Source organism: Stegostoma tigrinum, chromosome 26 (assembly GCF_030684315.1).
Source record: "Stegostoma tigrinum isolate sSteTig4 chromosome 26, sSteTig4.hap1, whole genome shotgun sequence".
In the NCBI taxonomy this organism is placed as follows: Eukaryota; Metazoa; Chordata; class Chondrichthyes; order Orectolobiformes; family Stegostomatidae; genus Stegostoma; species Stegostoma tigrinum.
Genome location: NC_081379.1, coordinates 7,292,679 through 7,319,640, shown reverse-complemented (window position 1 = coordinate 7,319,640; position 26,962 = coordinate 7,292,679). Strand labels below are relative to the sequence as shown.

The following is a 26,962-nucleotide window of genomic DNA, read 5'->3' as shown; positions in this document are numbered from 1 at the left end:
TAAATGCTTCCCTAGCCAGAGACGCCCTCATCCCGTGACTGAATAAAGGATAAAAAAAAGCATTATCGACCGAAATGAGACACCGAGCCACAAAGGGAGATATTGGAGTTCTAATGGAATTTTTGGGGAAAATTAAGGGTGAGGTAGATGGGGAGAGATGTTTAAGGTGTGAAATTCCTGAACTTGGGGTCAATCCATTTGAGGGTACGGTCAGCAATGGGAAAGTGATGATCAAGGGGCACACTGAGGGGTTGAAAGGCCATGGAAATATCATATAAAGACCCACAGTACAACTGTTTTACACATCTCAGAAAACATACAGCATTCAATAAAGAATCTCCAAGGGGCTTTGCAGGAAGATTTCAGGGGACCTTTTCTCACTAACTCCATGATTGATCTGTACCGAATGGTGTGAAGTGAATTGGCTGAAAGTTGTTTCTTTTATTTAAAAATCGAGCAGTTCATATCGAACCCGCCCGTGAAGAGAGGCAAAGGTGTTTGAACAGGTTTTTGGGAGGGAGGAACGGATGGCCCAGGAGCAGGATGTGGGTACGGAGACTCCGAGCAGCTCACTTTGAGAGAAGGCACACAGCGACAGCCTGCAATCTGGAGATGAAATCCTGCAAAGGTGCTTCTGCAGCTGAAGGGCTGAATCTGGCAGGAATGGAGTAGTCTTGGCGATGGAGCGTCTATCATAGAGTCTTTACAGTGTGGAAGCAGGCCCTTCGGGCCATCGAGTCCGCTCTGACCCTACGAAGAGCATCCCACCCAGGCCCAACTCCCTACCCTATCCCTGCAACCCCACAATTCCCCATGGCTAATCCACCCGGCCTACAAATCCCTGGACACTATGGGCAATTCAGCATGGCCAATCCCCCTAGCCTGCACATCTTTAGACTGTGGGAGGAAACCGGAGCACCTGGAGGAATCCCACACAGACACAGGGAGAATGTGCAAACTCCACACAGACAGTCGCCCAAGGGTGGAATCAAACCCAGGTCCCTGTGAGGCAGCAGTGTATGTTTTCTGAGCCTTGTATGTAGATGTTCCGATGGTCCTGGTAAGTAATTTACTCTTTTGAAGACACCAGTTCCCTTGGGGATTTCACTCTACTCAACTAATGGGCCATTTACTCTCTTGCTGACAGTCAGTGACGTTCAGAGCTGGTTTAAAAACCTAAATTCTCCCATGCTCGGTGTTTAAAAAGCTCTGTAGCTGATTTCCAATAGCAGGTTCCATGAAGCGAGAGACTGTTTTGTCCCCTGTTTAAAATCTGAAGACAAAGGATTGAAGATTTAAAAAGGTCCTGAATTCTAAATCCCAAAGCTGAGAGCACGCACTTTCCCCTTCACTTGATACTTCAGGCCCTTTTGTTCGGTTTCTCCTTTCCAGCCAATCTGTTCAAGTGATTCCTCCTGAATTGCCCTCAGGTGACCCATTCAGCTTTCTTCAGAATGAGCTGGGACACAATGAGAGGCTGAAGGAAAATGCGCTCCGCTCCGTCTGAAGCTCATTCGTGCGGAGAGAGCCTGCTCTTTAAATGTCTGCACCTCCCCCACCCTCCTCCTGCTCTCCATTCCCCATCCCCAAAACGGCACATTGTTCAACTTTTCATCATACAAGATAGCAAGAACTGCCCATGCTGGAAATAACAAGGTGTAGAGCTGGATGAACACAGCAGGCCAAGCAGCATCAGAGGAGCAGGAAGGCTAGAGACAGTAGGTGATAATGGGAACTGCAGATGCTGGAGAATCCAAGGTAACAAAGTGTGGAGCTGGATGAACACAGCAGGCCAAGCAGCATCTCAGGAGCACAAAAGCTGATGTTTCGGGCCTAGACCCTTCATCAGAGAGGGGGATGGGGTGAGGGTTCTGGAATAAATAGGGAGAGAGGGGGAGGCGGACCGAAGATGGAGAGAAAAGAAGATAGGTGGAGAGAGTATAGGTGGGGAGGTAGGGAGGGGATAGGTCAGTCCAGGGAAGACGGACAGGTCAAGGAGGTGGGATGAGGTTAGTAGGTAGGAGATGGAGGTGCGGCTTGGGGTGGGAGGAAGGGATGGGTGAGAGGAAGAACAGGTTAGGGAGGCAGAGACAGGTTAGACTGGTTTTGGGATGCAGTGGTGGAGGGGAAGAGCTGGGCTGGTTGTGTGGTGCAGTGGGGGGAGGGGACGAACTGGGCTGGTTTAGGGATGCAGTAGGGGAAGGGGAGATTTTGAAACTGGTGAAGTCCACATTGATACCATTGGGCTGCAGGGTTCCCAGGCGGAATATGAGTTGCTGTTCCTGCAACCTTCGGGTGGCATCATTGTGGCACTGCAGGAGGCCCATGATGGACATGTCATCTAAAGAATGGGAGGGGGAGTTAAAATGGTTTGCGACTGGGAGGTGCAGTTGTTTATTGCGGACTGAGCGGAGGTGTTCTGCAAAGCAGTCCCCAAGCCTCCGCTTGGTTTCCCCAATGTAGAGGAAGCCACACCGGGTACAATGGATGCAGTATACCACATTGGCAGATGTGCAGGTGAACCTCTGCTCAATATGGAAAGTCATCTTGGGGCCTGGGATAGGGGTGAGAGAGGAGGTGTGGGGGCAAGTGTAGCATTTCCTGCGGTTGCAGGGGAAGGTGCCGGGTGTGGTGGGGTTGGAGGGCAGTGTGGAGCGAACAAGGGAGTCACGGAGAGAGTGGTCTCTCCGGAAAGCAGACAAGGGTGGGGATGGAAAAATGTCTTGGGTGGTGGGGTCGGATTGTGGATGGCGGAAGTGTCGGAGGATGATGCGTTGTATCTGGAGGTTGGTGGGGTGGTGTGTGAGAACAAGGGGGATCCTCTTTGGGCGGTTGTGGCGGGGGAGGGGTGTGAGGGATGTGTTGCGGGAAATGCGGGAGACGCGGTCAAGGGTGTTCTCGACCACTGTGGGGGGGGAAAGTTGCAGTCGTTGAAGAACTTGGACATCCGGGATGTGCGGGAGTGGAATGTCTTATCGTGGGAGCAGATGCGGCGGAGGCGGAGGAATTGGGAAAAGGGGATGGAATTTTTGCAGGAGGGTGGGTGGGAGGATGTGTATTCTAGGTAGCTGTGGGAGTCGGTGGGCTTGAAATGGACATCAGTTACAAGCTGGTTGCCTGAGATGGAGATTGAGGTGTCCAGGAAGGTGAGATTTGTGCTGGAGATGGCCCAGGTGAACTGACGGTTGGGGTGGAAGGTGTTGGTGAAGTGGATGAACTGTTTGAGCTCCTCTGGGGAGCAAGAGGCGGCGCCGATACAGTCATCAATGTAACGGAGGAAGAGGTGGGGTTTGGGGCCTGTGTAGGTGCGGAAGAGGGACTGTTCCACGTAACCTACAAAGAAGCAGGCATAGCTGGGGCCCATGCGGGTGCCCATGGCCACCCCCTTAGTCTGTAGGAAGTGGGAGGAATCAAAAGAGAAGTTGTTGAGGGTGAGGACGAGTTTGGCTAGGCGGATGAGGGTGTCGGTGGAGGGGGCCTTGAGGCCATCTGCATGCGGAATACAGATGTATAGGGACTGGACATCCATGGTGAAAATGAGGTGTTGGGGGCTAGGGAATTGGAAGTTCTGGAGGAGGTGGAGGGCGTGGGTGGTGTCACGGACGTAGGTAGGGAGTTCCTGGACCAAAGGGGAGAAAATGGAGTCCAGATAGGTGGAGATGAGTTCGGTGGGGCAGGAACAGGCTGAGACGATGGGTCGACCAGGGCAGGCAGGTTTGTGGATTTTGGGAAGGAGATAGAAACGGGCCGTGCGGGGTTGGGGAACAATGAGGTTGGAGGCTGTGGGTGGGAGGTGCCCTGAGGTGATGAGGTCATGAACGGTGTTGGAGATAATGGTTTGGTGCTCGGGTGTGGGGTCATGATCGAGGGGGGCGGTAGGAGGTGGTGTCGGAGAGTTGGCGTCTGGCCTCGGCGATGTAGAGGTCAGTGCGCCATACTACCACTGCGCCACCCTTGTCTGCGGGTTTGATGGTGAGGTTGGGGTTGGAGCGGAGGGAGCGGAGGGCTGCCCGTTCTGCAGGGGAGAGGTTGGAGTGGGTGAGAGGGGTGGAGAGGTTGAGGCGGTTAATGTCTCGACGGCAGTTGGAGATGAAGAGGTCGAGGGAAGGTAGGAGGCCTGGGGGTGGTGTCCAGGAGGAGGACTTGGGTTGGAAGCGGGCGAAGCGGGAGACAGTAGGCCATTGGCTTCATACCTGACAGCTGCCTTGGGGATAGAGCCATACAGCAGCGAGCTCAAGCCACGATAAAGCCCCTTTACCCCATGGTCCTGCACCGTCTGTTTCACACAGTCACCTGCAGAAATAAAACAAATACAATCGATTCTATTTCAAAAGAACATGCCCATGTTCACCCTCATTTCAGACAGCAGGCCATTCATCCCCTCGAGCTAGTTCTGGCACCGTATGAGGATTGCAGCATTGGCATGGTGTGGTACCCTTCATCCCTCTGAGTCAGAGGGGCGTGTCCTTGCTTCAGTGATTTGAGACAATAATGCTGATGGACATTGTTGGTACTCGCGTTGTGAGAGTGATGTACAGTGAAGGTACATTCTTGCGGCTGGGATAAAAAGGCGAGAGGCGTTACTCTCAACAGCTCGCTCAGGTGGGTGTACTAGGTCCCATGGCATCACTGTTTCTTTAAAAATCAACGAGCAGATTGGTACTGAGATAACACACTGTGGAGCTGGATGAGCACATCAGGCCGAGCAGCATCTTAGGAGCAGGAAGGCTGGCGTTTCGGGCCTAGACCCTCCTTCAGAAATGGCCATTTCTGAAGAAGGGTCTAGGCCCGAAACGTCAGCTTTCCTGCTCCTAAGATGCTGCTCGGCCTGCTGTGTTCATCCAGCTCCACGCTATGTTATCTCTGACACCAGCATCAGCAGTTCTTCCTATCTCCAGTGAGCCAAATGGAGCATTTTTTAACAATTTTAATCATTCACAAAATATGGATGTGGGTATTTATTACCCATCCCTATTTGCGCAGAGGGGCAGTTGAGAGTCAATCCCACATTGCTGATGGTCTGGAGTCACATGTACGCCAGACCAGGTAAGGATGGCAGAGACAGTGGGAACTGCAGATGCTGGAGAATCCGAGATAACAAGGTGTCGAGCTGGATGAGCACATCAGGCCGTGCAGCATCTTAGAAGCAGGAAGGCTGACGTTTCAGGCCTAGACCCTTCAGGGATCAGCTTTCGTGCTCCTAAGATGCTGCTTGGCCAGCTCTACACCTTGTTATCTCGGATAAGGATGGCAGTTTCATTCCCTGAAGAGACATTAGTGAACCAGGTGGGTTTTTCCCCAACAGTCAACTACGATTTCATGGTCATTGTTAGACCCTTAAAATTGAGATTTTTATTTTAAATTTAATTCAAGTTCCACTATCAAAGATGGGATTCGAATCCAGGTCCCCAGACATTACCCGGTTCTCAGGATTAATAGTCTAGTAATAATAACACTGGACCACTGCCTCTCCCTGGACAAGTGATAAGGATAATGGATTTCCTTCCCTAAAGGATATTAGTAAACCAGACAGGCTTAATTCGCTATCAAGTGCCCAAGGTGGTAAAGGACGCTATTTAAATGCACCTTCTTTTGATTATTTATCGCCCATTCATGCCAGATGGATGCTGACATAGTCAGTGGCAATAAAGACCATGAGCGAATTAAAAACCATCCTTGTGTTTGTAAATGCAGAATCTGTGCAGACAGCTGTGATAAATGACCATGTAACCTGCCCTAAGGATGTGAGAGATTCTCGTTATCGTAGGGAGCTGGGCCATGGGATCTATCCCACCCACCTCAGCGGGCTGATTGGCCTCATTTGAAAGATGGCACCACTGACAGTGCAGCCCTCCCTCAGTACCACACCGCAGTACCAATCCCTCAAATTCAGGAGGGAGGGTTTGGAGAGGCATCTGTTCATCCATTTGTTACATTTTGTGACCAGGTCACCTTCCGGGGGGGGGGGGGGGGGGGGGGGGGGGGCAAGAGAAAGGTTGGGGGGGGGCGGCGTGAGAAAGGAGGGGGCGAGAAGGGGGAGTGATGGGGAGGGGGGGAAGCAAGGAGGTGGAGGAGGGGAGTGAGGGGGAGATGGGAGTGTTGGGAAGGAGGAGAGGAACAAGGTGGGGAAGCAAGTAGGGGGAGGTGAGGAGGAGGACGGGCAGCGAGGGGGAGGGGGTGGGGAGTGAGGAGGAGGGGAAAGGTGCGAGGGGGAGGGGGGGGAGTGAGGAGGTATTTACTGAAACAGATAGAAGAATTTCTTTGTCATATTCCACCCCCCTGCTGTGTCCTCTCTCTGACAGACCGGGTCTCATGAACTTCTTTGTATTAATGGATTGCCAGTGGCTGTTAACTCAAAGTTCAACATCGGATTATAACGGCTATTTGGCCACAGCAGCATCACCGACAAGCCCAATCTTGTCTGTGCACATCTCTTTTCCAAAAAAATATACTTTATTCATTTAGTTTATAAAAGGCCCGGAGACTGTTCAAACTGGGCGATAAATGATGTAAAACTCAATCTGTTTATATTGACAAGAGTGCTTACGCATCAATCCAACAGTTACTGGAACTTGCATAACTACAGGGGGAAGGGGGCTGTTCGGCCCATCACAGTGTCCCTGGCGTGGATTAAAAACCAGCAAACAACAGACAGGCCCTTAATTCAGCACAGAGTCCTTACCGATTCCCTTATACCTCGGAGGGTTCGCTTTCTCATCCAGTTGCAACTGAGTCTTCACATATTCAGTCGGGAAGGTGATGCAGATTTCAATGCCTCCCGCAATCCCACCTGCACAAAGGAAAAAATCACCACAACTATTAGGGAGGGGGAATGGCCCGCTCTGATAGTTAAAACATAAGACCCAATCTGCTATGAAGGGATTAGAGGTCCCCTCTTAATAATCAGCCCTGAAACACCCAGAGAAGCTCACCTTTCCCTTGGTAATGTGTAAAAGTTCAGAGAAAGAAAATCCCTGATCTCCACTTTGCAAGTAACAAGAAACAATTTATTTATTTAACCCAAGAATGGACAAATTAACAAAATTAGTAACAAACTTTAGACTACTAACTACTCCCTAATTGGTCTAAATTCTACTGGAATGCTGCTTAAATAATGAGAAGTCCCACGAATATCAACCCAATTAATAAGAAGCAATAAATTATAACTTAATCTCTCCAAGTCCGCGCACACTGTCTTCTGGAATACGTTGTCGTCTCTGGCCTCTTTATGTATGCCTTTCTCTTGTGAGGACTTTGAGCTAAAATACTGTGGTACCTTTGATTAATTAGATGGGCTTTCTCAGAGCTGAATGGTGCTGACACTGGCAGGTGGCTGATGACTCTCTCTTTCAGATGGCAGTTAGCTCTCCCCGATATTCCAAATGCCCTCGTCTTACATACCCGTAATGACATAATCAAATCCTTATAATAGGATGGGAGGCAATGGCCTCGTGGGTATTATCGCTGGTCTGTTAATCCAGAGACCTGGGTTCGAATTCCCACCACGGCAGATGGTGGAATTTGAATCCAATTAAAACAAAAATCTGGGATTAAGAATCTAATGATGACCATGAATCCATTGTCGATTGTTGGAAAACCCCGACTGGGTCACTATATCCCTCAGGGAAGGAAACTGCTATCCTTACCTGGTCTGGCCTACATGTGACTCCAGGCCCACAACAATGTGGTTGACTCTGAACTGCCCTCTGGGCAATTAGGGACAGGCAATAAATGTTGCCTGGTCAGTGACATCCTGATCCCATGATTGAATTTAAAAAAAAACACAAGTTGTCAACACCAGATGACAGCCGGTGCTGGAGAATCTGAGGTAACAAGGTGGAGAGCTGGATGAACGCAGCAGGCCAAGCAGCATCAGAGGAGCAGGAAAGCTGACGTTTCAGGTCTAGACCCTTGTTCAGAAAATGAAGAAGAATTTCTGAAGAGAGGTCTAGGCCCGAAACGTCAGCTTTCCTGCTCCTCTGATGCTGCTTGGCCTGCTGCGTTCATCCAGCTCTCCACCTTGTTACCTCAGATTTAAATTCAGTTGGCTTTCTGTATCAATCAAGCGTGTTGTTTTGGGGGAAGAGAAATCCTCCGTGGCTGTTCTATATAAAATGTTTCCATTCGGGCACTCTGTGTATACCTGCATGTAAAAACTTCCAAGCACAGAGGACTAGCTCCTAAAGCGACCATCACACTCTGTCAGCACAATCATTTTCACCAACAAACCCAACTTTGCAGCATAAATTAATTCTAGATAATAACCAAGTGAAAATTACTGTGATCTCGTCACCTTTGGAAAAGTGCCAGTGATTTATATCCTTGGAATAGGCTTCACAAACTGGTCACCATTTCTCTCAGGGCAGTGCAAAATGAGTACACTTTATATAACATAGCGCCTCTCCCATCCCCGGGGCATTAATATTCATCTCTCCCATCCCCGGGACGGTAATATATCACCTTTCCCATCCCCGGGGCATTAATATATCACCTCTCCCTTCCCCAGGGCATTAATATATCACCCCTCCCATCCCCAGGACAGTAATATTCACCTCTCCCATCCCCGGGGCATTAATATATCACCTCTCCCATCCCCGGGACGGTAATATATCACCTCTCCCATCCCCGGGGCATTAGTATATCACCTCTCCCATCCCCGGGATGGTAACACATCACCTCTCCCATCCCCGGGACGTTACTATCTCGCCTCTCCCATCCCCGGGACGTTACTATCTCGCCTCTCCCATCCCCGGGACGTTACTATCTCGCCTCTCCCATCCCCGGGACGTTACTATCTCGCCTCTCCCATCCCCGGGATGTTACTATCTCGCCTCTCCCATCCCCGGGATGTTACTATCTCGCCTCTCCCATCCCCGGGACGTTACTATCTCGCCTCTCCCATCCCCAGGACGTTACTATCTCACCTCTCCCATCCCCGGGATGTTACTATCTCGCCTCTCCCATCCCCGGGATGTTACTATCTCACCTCTCCCATCCCCGGGACAGTAATATATCGCCTCTCCCATCCCCGGGGCGTTAATATATCACCTCTCCCATCCCCAGGACATTAATATAGTGCTGTTCCCAACCTCAGGAAAGCACAACATCACTTTACAGCCAATGCAGCCCCTTTGAAATGTGGCTGCTTTTGTTACAGATGTGAAATGCTATCAATTTGCTCACACGGATGAGGTACCAGCCTCATAGCGGCAGTTCTCACGTGTCGTGGTGCATAATGGCCTGGTGCGGCAACTGCTCTGCCCAAAACCGCAAGAAACTACAGGAAGTTGTGAGAGTCATAACGGGAAGTTGTGTGCACAGCCCAGACCGTCACAGAAGCGAACTTTCTGCCCATAGTCTCCATTTACAGTTCTCATTGCTGCAGAAAGATGGCCAACACCAGCAAAGGTCCCTCCCAACCTCCTGCATCAGGCAGAAGATACAGAAGCTTGAACAGATGCACCAACCTGTTCTAGAGCAGCTTCTTCCCTGCTGTTATTAGACTGCTGAATGGACTCTCTAACTTGAAAAAATGTTGATCTTGTGACGTTAATCGTGCATTGCGCACCTCCTGTGCAGTGTAGCCTTGTAATGCCTTGCTCTGTCTAAGCACCTCATGATCTGGAAGAACACAGCAGGCCAGGCAGCATCAGAGGGAACACAGTGTGGGGCTGGAGGAACACAGCAGGCCAGGCAGCATCAGAGGGAACACAGTGTGGAGCTGGAGGAACACAGCAGGCCAGGCAGCATCAGAGGGAACACAGTGTGGAGCTGGAGGAACACAGCAGGCCAGGCAGCATCAGCGGGAACACAGCAGGCCAGGCAGCATCAGAGGGAACACAGTGTGGGGCTGGAGGAACACAGCAGGCCAGGCAGCATCAGCGGGAACACAGTGTGGAGCTGGAGGAACACAGCAGGCCAGGCAGCATCAGAGGGAACACAGTGTGGAGCTGGAGGAACACAGCAGGCCAGGCAGCATCAGCGGGAACACAGCAGGCCAGGCAGCATCAGAGGGAACACAGTGTGGGGCTGGAGGAACACAGCAGGCCAGGCAGCATCAGAGGGAACACAGTGTGGAGCTGGAGGAACACAGCAGGCCAGGCAGCATCAGCGGGAACACAGCAGGCCAGGCAGCATCAGAGGGAACACAGTGTGGGGCTGGAGGAACACAGCAGGCCAGGCAGCATCAGAGGGAACACAGTGTGGAGCTGGAGGAACACAGCAGGCCAGGCAGCATCAGCGGGAACACAGCAGGCCAGGCAGCATCAGAGGGAACACAGTGTGGGGCTGGAGGAACACAGCAGGCCAGGCAGCATCAGAGGAGCAGGTGAGTTGACGTTTTGGGTCCGGACCCTTCTTCAGAAATCAAAGGGTCCCAACCCAAAATGTCAGCATTCCTGGCCTGCTGTGTTCCTCCAGCTCCACACTGTGCTATCTCAGGCTCCAGCATCTGCAGTTCTCACTATCTCTATGATCTGTCCATGCTTGCTTACCATGATCTGTCTGCGCTGCTCACAAACAAAGCTTTTCACTGTACTTTGGTACATGTGACTACAATAAATCAAATACATTTTTTTTGAATCACACACAGGATGTGAGCAATGCTGGTGAGTCCAGCATTTATTATTTACAGATGATAAACATTTAATACCCAGACGGCAAATAAGAGGGTTGGATTATGAGGACAGACTGAGCAGACTGGGATTATACTCATTCGAATTCAGAAGAATGAGGGGAGATCTTATAGAAACATATAAGATTATGAAGGGAATAGATAAGATGGAGGCAGGGAGGTTGTTTCCACTAGCAGGTGAAACTAGGACTAGAGAGCATCGCCTCAAAATAAAGGGAAGCAGATGTAGGACTGTGGTCAAGAGGAACTTCTTCACCCAAAGGGTCGTGAGTCTGTGAGATTCGCTGTCCAGTGAAGCGGTTGAAGCTACCTCGCTGAATGTGTTTAAGGCAAGGATAGATAAAGTTTTGAACAGTAAAGGAATTAAGGGTTATGGTGAGTGAGCGGTAAGTGGAGCTGAGTCTCAAAAAGATCAGCCACGATCTTATTAAATAGCGAGGCAGGCTCAAGGGGCCGTTGGCCTACTCCTGCTCCCAGTTCTTATGTTCTTAGTACCACAAGCAACACAGTAGGAAGATCATAAGGTGCTTAAAAATATTGTGTTTTTGTTGCAAAATTCTGTTAGTCTTCAAAATACTGCAGGGAGTAAGGTGGGCCATTAGATGCATGTTACTAACTCCCAGAAATACATCCAATCAGAATTAGCAACTCTAACGTGGAAAGAGTTGCATTTGTATAGCAACCTTCATGACCCAAGGACATCTCAAAGCAGTTCAAAGACCATGAAGTGCTATTCGAGGTACAGTCACACTTGTGACGTAGAGGGAAGATGATGGCCTAGTGGTATTATCGCTGGACTGTTAATCCAGAAATTCAAGTAATGTTCCGGGAACCTGGGTTCGAATCCAACCATTGAAGATGGCGGAAACTGAATTCAGTTTAAAAGAAACTGGAATTAAGGGTCTAACAATGACCATGAATCCATTATCGATTGCCATCCTTACCTGGTCTGGCCTACATGTGACTCCAGACCCACAGCAATGTGGTTGACTCTTTAGTGCCCAGAGGGCAGTTAATGTTGCCTGGCCAGAGACATCCTCATCCCGTGAATGAATAAAGATAAAACAAGTGCAGCAGCCAATTTGTACACAGCAAGCTCCCACAAACAGCAATGCAATCATGGCTAGTTCTGGTGATTTCATTTTGTTTCTGGAGGGATAAAGATTCGAAAACACAGGGAGAGCGCCTTGCCTTTCTTTAAGGGCCATCTCAGAGCGTGGGAGGGGGAGTCTTAGATTAACATTGCATCTGAAAGGTCATCATTTCCGACAGGGTCAGCAAACTCCGACAGGGGTGATACCCCCAACCCCTCCCTCAACAGGGGCGGAACACTGCCCCCCTCCGCTGGGACCGCCTAGAATTTCCCCTGAAGGCCTGGGGAGAGTCTTGAGCTCAGAAGAATATAAGAAACCGAGCCCCATATCTTACCGTCTCCTTCCATTATACGACGAGACCCAAATACCCAAGGGTCTGCAATAAACCACTCTATAGCCCCATCCCAGTCTCACAGGATAGCAGGGATAACAGAGTGAACAATTTCACAATCAATAACAGCTCGACAGGTTCAAATCGAAATTGAGCAACACAGGGACTTTGGAGTTACAAATGCCGCAGAAACTTCTTTCTCAAATCGTTGCTGCCCACACCCCAGGGAAATTATTTTAATTTTGAGCTCGCTAAATCAGCAGCAGTTACTCAAAGAAAAACTTTCATTCATATAGCACGTTCCAAGACGCTACATTTGTCAAAATACTCGGGCAACTCTTCACAGCACACACATTGCTCAGTGGGTGGAAAACAGGCACAGGGGAGTGCCGAATCAGGAGTTTAAAACTCAGAGAACATTAAACACATGTCCCAATGCAGGAAAATGCAAAATAAACAAGTTTCTTTGACGTTCTTGAATTTTATTCCTCCCTTAGCCAGTTCACAGACTCTCAAAGGCATGTGTATTGACAGACAATGTCATCCATCAACTGACTGACTGACACACAGACCAACACACACGCGCACGTACACACACAGACACAGGACAATAACAGCTATGCAAGTTAATTTATTCACCCTCCTTTCTGCTTTAAATAGACTGCACACCCACTGACAAGCTCAGAGACAGCAGGATCATCAAGATGCATGAGTCAGCACAAACCTATGGAAAGTTATTGGCTGCCAGGGATACACCTCTTAGACACTGGCCAATAAACACACAGGGCTCCCTACCACATTGTAATGACTGTGACTGTTTGCCTGGTGACAAACACTGGGGTGATCTATTAGAAATGTTTGTTAATCAGTCACCCCGTGCTGTGTAACCGACAGCAGAGCTCATCAGGTTGAATGTGTAATCCATTCTAGTGCTGTCTGTCAATTTCAGGTTAGTTTTCTAATCCATCATTCATTACACAGGAGTTACTCTGTTCAGAAATTATATCCAATAGGAGCACTGCACTATCCCTCTCACCTGATCTATAATAAAGACAAGGCTAACACGGATCTGTGACCTTTCAATACACCTACCCACACTGGGATAGTAACAGTGACCAGGGGAATGGGTAACAGGCAGGAATCATACAGTCATGGAGGCTGGAACAATGACAATATTTAAAAGACATTCGGATGAGTGCATGGGTTTAGAAAGGTTTAGAAGGAATTTGGGTGAAATGTAGGCACATGGGGTCTGGCTCCGTTTCGGAAACCTGGTCAGCAGGGGCGAGTTGGACCAAAATGTCTGTTTCTGTGCTGAATGACCCTATCTCCCTCCAACTGGTGACCGTGCCATTTCAATCTCTTCTAGCCTAATTTCTTTGACGTTCCCACAATTTTCACTGTCTGGCCCGCTGCTGTGCTGCTTCCTAATGTTGATCTTTCTTCTCACTCCACCTTGGTCTCTGTGTCTCATTAATGCCATGCTGATGTTTCTCTCTCCTTGACATTGTCCAAGTTTAATCACAATGTGGAAAGGCCGATCTCTCAACTATTAAATAAACGCTTCAGTTCCTGCAATGCTTTCCTGTCACGTGGCACTTCTGTCAGTGACTCCACCCACATTCATTTCCATTTCCACATTGGCAGCTTCTCCCATCGCAACTCTCGGCACTGAGCCAACTTTCTCCACAGCTACATCCAGAACGCTCATACATTCACTCACGGGCCTAGTGATCTGACTGGTGGACTGTTAATGCAGAGACCCAGAGAATGTTCTGGGGACCCAGTTTGAATCCCACCACAGATGTTGGTGAAATTTGAATTCAGTAATAATCTGGAATTAAGAGTCTAATGATGACCGTGATATCAATGCCGATTATCAGAAACACCCATCCCGTTCACTAATATCTTTTAGAGAAGGAAATCGGCTTGTCATTATCTGGTGTGGCCTACAAATGACTCTGGCCCACAGCAATGTGGTTGAGTCTTAACTACTGTTTAGGAATGGGCAATAAATGCAGCCTGGCCAGCGATGTCCTCATCCTGTGAATGAATAAAAAGATCTTCTTTCTTAGGTTCAAACTGGCTCCATGGTCTCCTGATCTTAATATCCCCGTTTCCCAATCCTTTTCTCTGGTTCTCCAGACACTCAGTCATACAGAGACTGACTGATCTCCTCGAAACTGAATTCAAAATAGTGTCAAAACTAAAGTAATTCTTGATGTGGGAGACAGAAGTCTCTCTTCGTCCCAAACCTGAGGAACCACCTATCCATCTGGTAGCTCTCAGGTGTGAGCATGATTCAGCTGAACTGTGACACCTACCATAGTCGACTTGCTGACCAACATAGCACCTGGTTTACAATTCCAAGAAGGTATGGGAACACTGACACGGGCATACCTTCCAACACAGGGCAACGACGTGACGTGTGGGAACCAAGGGATTTGGGAAGAATTAGCCACCAGATCTCAATGAGCTGGATTTTGTATCTGTGCAAACGATCTTGAATAAGCTAAAATCTCATCCCATTTGTGGGACTAGGCCACTACAAAGCATATTCAGACAGGTACAAATTAGTTTTGGGTGGAGAGAGACTGGAGGTGAGGGAAGATTCTGAGGGACATAGACAGGAAGGAGCTGTCCTCCTTAGTTGAAGGGTCACGGTCAGGGGAGTGGGATTATCACTGGATTACTAATCGAGGATGCTGGATCCAATCCCACCACAGCAGATAGTGGAATCTGAATCCAATAATTCTCTGGAATTAAGAGCCCAATGATAACCATTGTTGTGGAAAAGCTCCTTTCGGGAAGGAAACTGCCTTCCTTACTCGGTCTGGCCTACATGTGACTCCAGACCCACAGCAATGTGGTTGACTCTGCCCTCCGGGGCATTGGGAATGGGCAATAAATGCTGCTTCAGCAAGTGACGGCCATATCCGTGACTATTATTACGCCCGTTGTGGGGAATAATAATGCAGCGAACAACTTAGACAAAAAGGCCTCCTCTACCTAGAGGGTGACGGGGAGCCGGTATGCACTGTCTGGGAGGGTAGCTGAGGCAGGAAATCTTTCAACATTAAAACATATGTGGACGAGCGCTTGAAGAGTCATAACATTCAACCCTATAGGCCAAGTGCTAGCAAGTGGGACTGGTATAAATAGGCTGACACACACGTGATTGGCCAAATGGCCTTTTCTGTCCTATGCCCCAGATCAGCAGTTGATCTGCACAGTGCCCTACATCTCCTGTTCATAATATTTACTGACAGAGTTGGTGCCTGCAAAATGTTCCTGTAAACATGTTTATTCAGGCTCTTAACACAAACGGTGCACCTTGTACACACAACTGAACAACAAATTTCTTCAGTCAACACTCTGCAGGACTTTGTCAGTCTTGTATGTGTAGGTGTGGAGAGGTGAGGGTTATTGACAGCAGAAGGATTGAGGAAGTGGGGCCTACACTCAGTGGGAGTTTACTGGAGCACAAAGATTCTGAAGGGGCTCGACAGGGCGGCTACATCCTCTCATGGGGGTGTCCACAATTAGGAGAGACAGTTTCAGTTTAAAACCTTCTCTTTATTTAAGAAGGAGATGAAGATTTCTTCCCTCAGAAAGTCCTCTGTGTTTGGAATTCTCTGGCACAGACAGCAGTGGGAGACAGGTCACTGAGTATGTCAGAGGCTGAGAGAGTCAGATTAACCATGGGCCCCAGGGTTAGTGGGGTCAGACGCAAAATATGGTCAACCATACTCTGGATGGCTGGCAGAGCAGGTTTGAGGGGCTGAATGGCCTACTCCTGCTCCTGCTTCTTGTGGATATTTCTTTTGATGGGTTCAGAGAACAGAGGCCGGTTAATTAGATAACAGAACAGGTTAATCTCTGAACCAACCTGGTCAGAGCAGATACGACACACCTCTGGTTGGAGGCAGGACTTGAACCCAGGTCTCCTGGCTCAGAGGTAGGGGCATTACCACAGCACCAGAAGGGCCCTCGATTTCCTATATTCTCATCACTGGCTAAATGACGTGATTTCGGTGTCAGCCTTTGCCAACGTATCAGGTTATTTCACGAGCAGTGACAGTGACATTCAGTTGGTGTGATATATGGATGAAAACTGTTTTAATTATATATATTACACCCGTCACAGTTACTGGTTTAAGATGTACAATGGTGAATATATGGAAACAAGGACAAACAGAGGAGCTCCATCAGCTAATTGCAGTCACTCTCATCAAGGGGACCTTTGTTGAGCAAGGCATTGGTATTCACAAGCTGTCGCCAAGTTGGAAGCGGCTGTACACAGTGCCCTCGCTCTCCTGTATCTGTCCAACCAGTTAGGTCAGGGATTGGGTCACAGAGTCCCAGGGCCAGGCCCTTTAATCGTATGGAGGCTCTATAATTGGTGGAATTGTGGGAACTTTAGCCTATTGTTACGCTACCCTGCCAACCTCAGTTCAGTCACAAACACCGTCGCCGCCCAAGTCAAAACCCTACCCTTCACACTTCAGCACAAAATGTTTCAGAGTAGTATCGAGGGGGTCCTGCACCGGAGGGCCAGCGCCGAGGGGGTCCTGCACCGTCGGAGGGCCAGCGCCGAGGGGGTCCTGCACCGGAGGGCCAGCGCCGAGGGGTTCCTGCGCCGTCGGAGGGCCAGCGCCGAGGGGGTCCTGCACCGTCGGAGGGCCAGCGCCGAGGGGGTCCTGCACCGTCGGAGGGCCAGCGCCGAGGGGGTCCTGCACCGTCGGAGGGCCAGCGCCGAGGGGGTCCTGCACCGTCGGAGGGCCAGCGCCGAGGGGGTCCTGCACCGTCGGAGGGCCAGCGCCGAGGGGGTCCTGCACCGTCGGAGGGCCAGCGCCGAGGGGGTCCTGCACCGTCGGAGGGCCAGCGCCGAGGGGGTCCTGCACCGTCGGAGGGCCAGCGCCGAGGGGGTCCTGCACCGTCGGAGGGCCAGCGCCGAGGGGGTCCTGCACTGTCGGAGGGCCAGCGATGAGAGATATTTAAACAAACAGCAGAGTGCTCTCTGGTGCTTTGGCCACTATTGCCGTCTTAGCAAATGTCATTCATAGAGCAGGTTATCTGGTTGTGATCATGATGTCTGTGGCAGCTTGCTGTGAATGGATTAGGAGCCATACTTCTTCCATTCCAACGATCCCCACTCTTCACCGGCTGTAATCTTTCGCATGTTCAGAGGATGGGAATTGTGCTAGATGAATGCGATCCTTCTTTGTGTCATCATTAGTCTCCTTCATGAGATTGGCAAGTCTGACTCAGGGGGCAATCCCCCAGTTATAAACGCCAGAAAGTTGCAATATGAGGTGATTGTGAAAAGAACTGTAAGGCCGTAAGATACAAGTAGGCCATTTGGCCCGCTGAAACTGCTCCACCATTTCGTCATGCCTGGTACGTTTCTCAACCCCATTCTTCTGCCTTCTCCCCATTACCCTTGATCCCCTTACTAATCAAGGATCTGTCTATCTTTGTCTCAAAGACACTCAAACAACGTGGCCTCCACAACATGGTGCGACAGTGAGTTTCACAGATTCAGCCACCCTCTGGCTGAAGAAATACCTCCTCAATTCAGCTCTTAAGCGTCGTCCCTTCACTCTGAGGCTATGCCCTCGGATCAATGTCTCCCCTACCACTCGAAACATCTTCTCCATATCCACTGTTTCTCGGCCTCTCAGTATTCTCACAAGTTTCATTCGGATAATCGCCTCATCCTTCGAAACTCTTGAGTACAGAGCTAGAGTCCTCAACCACTCCTCGTATGACAAGCCCTCCATCCCTGCGGCCATTCTTCCACAAACTCCTCTGCACCCTCTCTAAAGCCAGCACATCTTTCCTTAGAAAAAAAAACAGAAGTTGCTGGAAAAGCTCAGCAGGTCTGGCAGCTTCCGAGAATGGAAAAACAGAGCTAATGTTTCGGGTCCGGTGACCCTTCCTCAGAACTGATGGTGGCTGGGAAATCATTGGTTTACGCGCTCTGGGGTAGTCTATCTGGTCTGGGTGACTGATCCACTTGATCCAATCCACGGGACGTGTATCACCGGATATTTAGTTCTCAGCCCTGACTCCCATGCAGCCATGCCTGCGATTGCTACTGCATCGGACCTGCCAATTTCAATCTGTGCTGCAAGCTCATGTACCTCGTTTGATGTACTGCGTGCATTTAAGTACAGTCCTGTCTCCTTCTCATAGGTGTCCCCTTATCTGCTGTGCCTGAAGTTAGATTCCTGACCCTTTCCACACCGTCTGTCCTATTACAGCATAGGTTTAAAGGTCAAAGGGGAAAGATTTAAAAGGGACCAAAGGGTCAACTTTTTCACGCAGAGGGTGGTGCGTGTATGGAATGAGCTGCCAGAGGAAGTGGTGGGGGCTGGTAGCATTACAACATTTAAAAGGCTGGATCGGTACATGAATAGGGAGGGTTTAGAGGGGCACGGGCCTAACGCTGACAAATGGGACTAGGTTTATATAAGATACACAGTCAGCATGAACAAGCTGGATGGAAGGGTTCATTGCTGTGCTGTACAGCTCTATGACTTGCTCTGGAAACCTTATTACTCTCTGCTGAGCTCTCCTCTCCTTTAACTTTTTCCATAAATTTTCCAGGCAACTGAACCGACCCCTACACTGTTTCGTTTCAAGTCCTTCCCGCAACCCTGGGTATGGGATTCACTGGGACTCAGGTCCCAGTATGACACAGACAGAGCAGATGGGAACAGCGCACACAGAGAGAGAAAGGGGATTTTGTTTGTGCAAGAAATGATTGCCAGCACGCTGCCTGAAATGGCTGGACTCTGTTTCACAAAACCACAGAATTATTAGGATGCAGAAGCAGTCCATTCGGCCCATCGTGCCCGCACCAGCTCCAACCCCTAATGCCAATTTCCCACCTTTTCCCTATATTGCCGCACACCAAATAATATTTCAGTTTCAGTTTCAAACCATTCCAGGCTTGGAACCACATCACCGTCCTTTCAAATGTCAGAGTTAAAATCCTGTAACTTCCTTCCCAACAGCACTGCGGCTGACAATACACTCCTAGTGGAGGGGAGTCGAGGGTTAATTTCATAGAGCTCATCAGCTGAAGGGGAAGTTGTCAAATACCTGATAGGGTTGGCACAAGCATGATGGGATAAATGGCCTCTTTTGACCCTGTGTGATTCTGTGTATTTAAACAAGCTCGTAATCTCTTTGTGATGGCAATGACTTTGCAATATTATCGCTAGACTGCTGATTTAGAGACCCAGGTAATGCTCTGGAGTTCAGGCGGTAGAATTTAAATTCAAACAAAATGCAAAATTAGGAGTCTAATGGTGACCAGGAAAGCTGTTGCTGATCATTCGACAAACTAATGTCTTTTAGGGGAATGAATCTGCCATCTTCGGTTGGTTTGGCCTACATGTGACTCCAGACCCACAGCAATATGGCTGCCCGTTAAATGCCCTCTGGGTAAGAAGGAATGGACAATAAAAGTTGACCATGACCCCTCATCCCACGAATAAATTTTTTTTGTTCATTCACTGTATGCGGGCATCACTGACCAGGCAGCGTTTATTGCCCATCCCTAATTGCCCAGAGGACAATTCAGAGTCAACCACATTGCTGAGGGCCTGGAGTCACATGTGGGCCAGGACAGACCAGGTAAAGATGGCAGTTTCTTTGCATTAGTGAACCAGATGGGTTTTCCCAACAATCAACAATGGATTCGCGGTCATCATTAAGGCTCTTAATTCCAGATATTTTATTGAATTCAAATTCCACCATCTGCCCTGGCAGCATTTGAGCCCAGGTCCCCAGAAAGTAATCTGGGTCTCTGGATTAACAGTCCAATGATAATACTAACTAGGCCATCACCTCCCCATAATTTAAAAATAATCCCCTGTTCGGATGGCAACATTCTAACGTCTGAAGAAGTTAAAAAAAATTCAAACTATTTGAGAAGACAAATGGACAGAGAGAAGGTGCTGACAAGCACTGACTAACTGATAGGCAACGTGATCGCTGCTTGATTAGCACGTACTCTATGAGGCTGGCCTTCGTTTCCGAACTGTTGCGGGAGCGTGCTAACAAAAGTCTGCTTCTGCAAGACCTGTCCTCGGGTGTTTTCCAGAGCCTGGCTGGTCAGTCGATTGAAACTCACTCAGCCAGCACCCTGGGCTGTCAGTCACAGGGAGAGACAGAGGTATCGGGGACTGCTGTTCAAACCCAGCACAGCACAGCGCAGTCCACAAGTCCCACACACGCACAAACCCAGCCTCAAGCTCTCTCTGCAACTTGCACAGAAGGGCTTGGAAAGGCTTGGCAAGGGCCCTTGTGGCACACTGGTAGTGTCCCTACCTCCGAGTTGGGAGGTTTGAGACCCACCTGCTCCTGAACAGGTGATTAGAAAATATCTGGAAGAGGCTTGAAGTGGCTACAACAATGCAAGAGGTGTTGGGACCCTACTCACTGGAATTTAGAATGAGGGGTGATCCCATTGAAACATATAGGATTCTTAAGGGGCTTGACAGGTCAATGCTGAGAGGATGTTTCCCCTCATGGGAGAGTCTAGGACCAGAAGGCACAGTCTCAGAATAAACAGGCACCAATTTAAGACTGAGATGAGGAGGAATTTCTTCTCTCAGAGGGCTGGATCTCTTTTCCACAGAGAGCTGTGGGGGGGCAGAGTCTGTGTCTAAATTTAAGACTGAGATAAGTAGAATCTCGATCAGGGGAAGGTCAAGAAGGTAGACTTGAGGAATGTCAGATCAGGCATGTTTAATGGTGGGGCAAGCTCAAGGTACTGAATGGCCCATGAAATACGAACAGAATAGGTGTTATTAAGGAAGGGACCATTGTATGGTTGATAAATTTGCCGATGACATGAAGGTAGGCAGGAAAGTATGTTGTCAAGAAGGAGTAGAGTCTGCAGTGGGATATTGGAGGAAGTGGTAGCATAGTGCCAATGTCCAGCATTCCCTCTGATCTTCTAAAGGCTCAATCGGACGCCAGTGCCATAATTAGCATGCCAATGCCAATCACCACACATGGAACATCAGAATGGTGGTACACAGCTTAGAGAGAACATTGACATTATCACTGGACTGGTAATCCTGAAAACCAGTCTAAAACTGCAGGGGCACAGGTTCAAATCCCACCATGGCTGATGGCCAAATGTGAAAATTAGAATTAATAGAAAGCCAGCCCAATGATGAGCAGTGTTCATCATTCTCCTTCTTGGCCCTTTGGAATTTAGAAGGATGAGGGGTTAAAACTGTGAGGGGGCTTGATAGGGTGGATGGCCAAAGGTGATCTGTCTGAATGGGGAGACAGAAATCAGAGAATAAAGCTTGAAGAATAGACACATCCCTTTCAAAGCAAAGGGGGGTGATTTTATCCTTCAGATGGTAGCTCGTGTTGTTTAAAGGAAAGGTTGTGAAGGGGTTAATGTTCATGCTACATTGGCTCTATAGTGTCTCTGCAGTGGTTTCCCAAGGTCTTCACAATGATGTCTAACTAAATGTAGTTGTACTTATTGCTATCACGCATAAACCTTGTTGTCTAAAAACAGGGCATTTTCTGCAGATGGTCCACCGTGATGCGTCTTCACTCCTAATCACTAGATAGTCCCAAGACAAAGCAAAGCCAATTCTCTCAAGCAACCCTTACCAACAGGCTGGTAGAGGTGGCAAATACCACAAAAGGTACCAGGGCAAATACCACGACTGTTGCCCTCCCCCCGGCCTGCTCACCAAAAGCAGTGGAGGCCAAGTCACTGAATTTATTCAAAGAAAGATTCTTTTTCCAGAGACAAGCGAATCAAGGGTCATGGGAGGACAGAAACGAAAGTGGAGCGGAGGCCAAAATCAGATCAGTGACGGTCTCAATGAATGGGAGAAAGCAGGCACAACAGGCAGAAAGATTTAGCAGCAGGTGCTGGCCAATGTTCCCGAACGACAATCAGCTATTGTTTAGTGTGGGAGGTGAGAGGTGGTTCCTGAATGAAAGTGCGCTCTTACACAATATTAACTTCACATAGGCAAAGTCTACTTTGTTAATGTGTAACCCACAATAATGTAGTTCATTGCATATTAGCAAGGAGTTCCAGGTTACACTCAAAAGGGCAGGCACTGTTGCTAGGAGGACCACCTTATCGAGGTCTTCCTCCTTTGAGGATGATCTTAAGATACTGGGTGGTGCTTATGGGACTCAAAATTAACCATTTCAGCCCACATACATTAGCCCAACAGGTCACCACAGCACCTTGTGACAACAATTCTATTGTTGTCTCTCTCTCTGTATATCTTGCTCTGTGTCAAATACTTCTACAATTTCATACAATCCCTACAGTGTGGAAGCAGGCCATTCGGCCCATCAAGTCCACGTCAACCCTCTGAAAAGCATCCTACCCAGACCCCGACCTATCCCTGCAATTCCCATGGCTAATCCTCCGAGCCTGCATATCCCTGTACACTATGGGAAATTTCGCATGGCCAATCCACCCAGCCTGCACATCTTTGGACCGTGGGAGGAAACAGAGCACCCGGAGGAAAGCCCAGATAGGCACAGGGAGAATGTGCAAACCCCACACAGCCACCCAAGGGTAGAATCGAACCCGGGTCCCTGGCACTGGGAAGCAACAACGCTAACCACCGTGCTGTTCCTAACTTGGCCTTAAAAAGATTATATGAAGGGTCTCGGTCTTAACTATTCTTTCTCATTCTCCAAGGATCTACTGTGTAAAGAAACTGGACCTAATTAACCTCTCTCCTGGAGAGGCACTGCACTCACACATTGTCCATTGACCAGAAGGCATCAAGATAATAGAAAGCAAAGTGTAACACCAACATTTCCAGGACCTCTCCTCATATTGCATGCTATACTTAGGGAAAATATTCGACACGGTCAAAAGTGACCAGGCAGCAAATGTGATTGAGTCAGGAATGGTGGGCTCGGTGTAGAATCAGTAATCTGTGTGCTGGGGTATACCGTCACCCGTTGACTGTGTTTCACACCATGCAGCATTATCATGGGGGTGAACATTCTATGCAATGAAACCAAAATGCAAATATAGCAAACAAACTGTGATACAAATCTAAACACTTCACCCAGACCTATCTGTCTATGTCTCTCTCTCACACACAAACACATCTGAACTTTCTTTATTCAGGGAATGAGGGTGTCACTAGCCAGGTCAGCATTTATTGTCCATCCCTAATTGCCCAGAGGGCAGTTAAGAGTCAACCATATCGCTGTGGGCCTGGAGTCACGTGTAGGCCAGACCAGGTAAGGAATGCAGGTTTCCTTCACTATACAAAACCTCACAGTTCAATGCAACTGAGATATAAACACAGCCTAATAGTACAGATATTTATAACCATAGAAGCGTAAAGATTCTTCAGGCCATTATTCCATCATCCTCATAGAACATCAGAGAGGGAGTAATCCAGGATATGTAGCACTCTCACCTCTGCATCTTGAGGCTCTGGGTCAAGTCCCACTCGACAGCTTGAGATTGACATTCCAGTACAGTACGTGGGCAGTGCCACACTGTCAGAGGTGCCACTGTTTGGACGAGATATGAAACTAGGAACCAAGCTGCCTGTCGCAAAATGACTGCGTGGACAGTTAGCACCTGCTCTTGGAACAGGCATACACCAGTGAAAGTTGTCACAGTCCCAGAGGACTACAGACTGCTCTCTCACTGGAGACAGAGAATGAGCGAGAGCGAGGGCGCGAAACAGAGAGCAAACGACAGAGCAAGAGCGACAGAGCGAGACAGAGCAAGAGAGAGGCAACTGGTGGCAAGTTTCACTCGAGGGTGATCGGAGGGAGATTGAAAGAATGGAGACTTCATGGTGAGGCCAGCTGATATGGGAATTGAACCCGTGCTCTTGGTGTCACTTTGCATCTCAAACCAGGCATCCAGCCAACTCAACTGACCAACCTTTGAAAGAACGTGCAAATTAGGAGTTGGCCACTCAGCCCCGCACATCTGCTTCCCCATTCATTAAGATCACGGCTAATATGATTCCTGCATCTTCCCTCTACCGCTCATGATTAACTCTGCGAATTGAAGTAATGGAGGAATGCATGCTCATTGTGTTAAACTTTGCAATTCTTACCCCAGAGGGCTGTGCAGTCTGGTGAGGTAACGGCCTAGTGGCATTATCGTTGGACTGTTAATCCAGAAACCCAGATAAGGTTCTGGGGTTCTGGGTTCAAATCCTGCCATGGTAGATGAATTTAATAAATATCTGGAATTAAGAATCTATTATTGATCGTTGACTGTTGGAAAAACCCATTTGCTTCACTAATGTTCTTTAGGGAAGGAAACTGCCATCCTTATCTGGTCGGGCCTACGTGACTCCCGACCCACAGTAATGTGATTGGCTCTGAACTGCCTTCTGGGCAATTAGGGATGGGCAATAAATGCTGCCTGGTCAGCGACACCCTTATTGTGTGAAGGAATAAAGAAAATACTCATGGAGTATGATTAGATTAGATTAGGTTCCCTACAGTGTGGAAACAGGCCCTTTGGCCCAACAAATCCACACTGCCCCTTGGAGCATCCCAACCAGACTCATCCCCCGATAACCCACACACCCCTGAACACTACGAGCAATTTAGCATGGCCGATCCACCCAACCTGCACATCTTTGGACTGTGGGAGGAAGCCAGAGCACCTGGAGGAAACCCATGCAGAAACAGGGAGAATGTGCGAACTCCACACAGACAGTCGCCTGAGGCTGGAATCAAACCCGGGTCCCTGGCACCGTGAGGCTGCAGTGCTAACCACTGAGCCACCATGCCGGCCATGTTTAAGTAGAAATTGACAGGTTTCTGCAGATTAGAAACAGGAAGCAATATCAACATGGCATTGTTCCTATAAATGTACATAGCAGGCTGGATGGGCTGAATGGTCTCCTTCTGCTCCTGCTTCCTACATTGCAGTGCCAAGCCAAGCCTTCAAACAAAACGAATATCAACGAGCGTCTGCTGATGAACCCGGGGAACTCTCTCCAGTCTCGACCAAGTCTCAATGCTCACACCATTGAGCAATGATTTGCTTGTTCAACGCAAGTCAACACTCCTCTCTTGAGCAATCCCACCTTTTTTTTGGTGGGGGGGTGAGGAGCTCGTCAGTACGCTCGACACGAGTTCACAGCCTCGATCCCCAGACGTGAAGAAACGACAGCCGTCCTTGAGTGAAGGTCACATTTTCCTGCAACGTTCGCAGCTGGCATGAGGTAAAACGAACTGTCCAGACCGGTGCGTCAGAATCTCAGCAGTTAATAGCTCTCCTGCATTCACACTCAGAGGGGCTGCCACCTCGCCTCATTTATCAGACAAGACCATAAGGCATGGGAGCCTCAGGTCATTCAAGAGGCCTTACCACTGGTGGAACAGAGTGTGGGGCTGGTGAGGGGGCTGCCTGGGTGGGAAATGTAGCACTCCCCTGCGGCCATTCTCACACCTCCGCACTTACTGCACACACCTTGTTGCCCCCTTGAGAAGGTGGTGGTGAGCTGCCTTCTTGAACCGTTGCAGTCCATGTGCTGTAGGTTGACCCACAGTGCCATCAGGGAGGGAATGCCAGGATTTTGTGCTTATAATTTGGGATGAGGCGAAAGAGAAAGGAGAGAAAAAAAACAGCCAGGCCCCTGGGAACCAGTGTCCAGTGAGAGCCCCTATAACAAGGGGAGGAAACTGGAGCGGTGGAAATTAGCCTGCATTTATATAGCGCCATTCACAACCACATTACAGCCAATGGCACACCTTCTGAAGCACAGTCAGTGCAAGAAACGCAGCTGCAAAGTTGTACACAGCAAGATCCCACAACAAGGAATGCTGAGGAAATCCGTCGCACTTTTTGGTTTTGCAATTTTGGACGACTCTCCGGTTCTTCAATGATCCCACGGGATCTTCCACGTCTACCCGAGACAGCAGCTCTCTCGTCTAAAGGTCCCTCTCTCCGGCAGTGTGGTGCTCTCTCAATGTGCATGTGTCTGCCTTCAAGATCAGCACCTGGAGTGGGACTTGAACCCACAAGCTGCCAATTCAGAGGCAAGGTTACCGACCCTGTGAGCCACAGCAGGGCGAAGCAGGCAATTAAAAGCCGACGCTGTGTGCACTACCTACAAGATGCGCTTCCTAAAATTCAAAGATCCTGAGGCAGCACATTGCAAGCGACTTACCACCCTGACTTGGAAATCTATCGCGACTCTTCCACTGTCCCTGGGTCAAAATCCTGGAATTCCCTCCCTAAGGGACATTGTGGGTCAACTGACAGCACCTGGACTGCAGAGGTTCAAGAATGCAGCTCACCCCCACCTTCTCAAGGGGCAGGCAATAAATGCTGGGCTCAGCCAGTGATGCTCCTTGATTGACTTGCAATGTCAGGGAAGTCCAAGCGAAAGATCCAACAATCAACGCTCGACTCTATTTCCCATTTCGGTATTGTGACAGGACACCGAGTCTGCGCAACACAAAAGGAGGCCAATCAGTCCATCAAGTCCATGCCGTCTCACTCTACAATCAATCAACCAACATTCAGCAACTTTTGAGTGCTTTCGGCATTCAACTCGATCTCGGCTGCTTCACACTTGCATCTTACTCGCCTTACGATCGCGGAATGAAGCAGCCAAGGAGGAGGCCATTCAGCCCACGGTGACTGTGCTGGTATTTTGAAAGAGCCGAGTGAGTCATCCCACTGCTTCACCTCTCCCATGATTTTTTAGGCCTTATAGTGTTTCCCCCTCAATCCCTCTTGTAAAATGTCTGTCCTACGTGCTTCCGCTGCTCTTTCAGCCATCACATTCCAGGCCAAAACAGCTCACTGCATTAAATATTCTCCAACATATGCCTCTGGTTCTTCTGCAAATTGGATGGAACCTCCCTCCCCCCACAGTTGCTGAC

General features: G+C 49.1%; 1 protein-coding gene across 2 annotated transcripts in view; it reads right to left on the bottom strand.

Moving 5' to 3' along the window:
* Positions 1 to 26,962, bottom strand: part of LOC125463910 (tricarboxylate transport protein, mitochondrial) — an 89,666-nt gene that overhangs the window by 44,478 nt on the left and 18,226 nt on the right. For both annotated transcript variants that reach the window (XM_059654934.1, XM_048555672.2), the window contains exons 2-3: positions 6,683 to 6,790; positions 4,194 to 4,293 (exon numbers count right to left, since the gene is read on the bottom strand). In XM_059654934.1, coding sequence (XP_059510917.1) covers positions 4,194 to 4,293; positions 6,683 to 6,790 — 208 coding nt within the window. The remainder of the gene's footprint in view (positions 1 to 4,193; positions 4,294 to 6,682; positions 6,791 to 26,962) is intronic.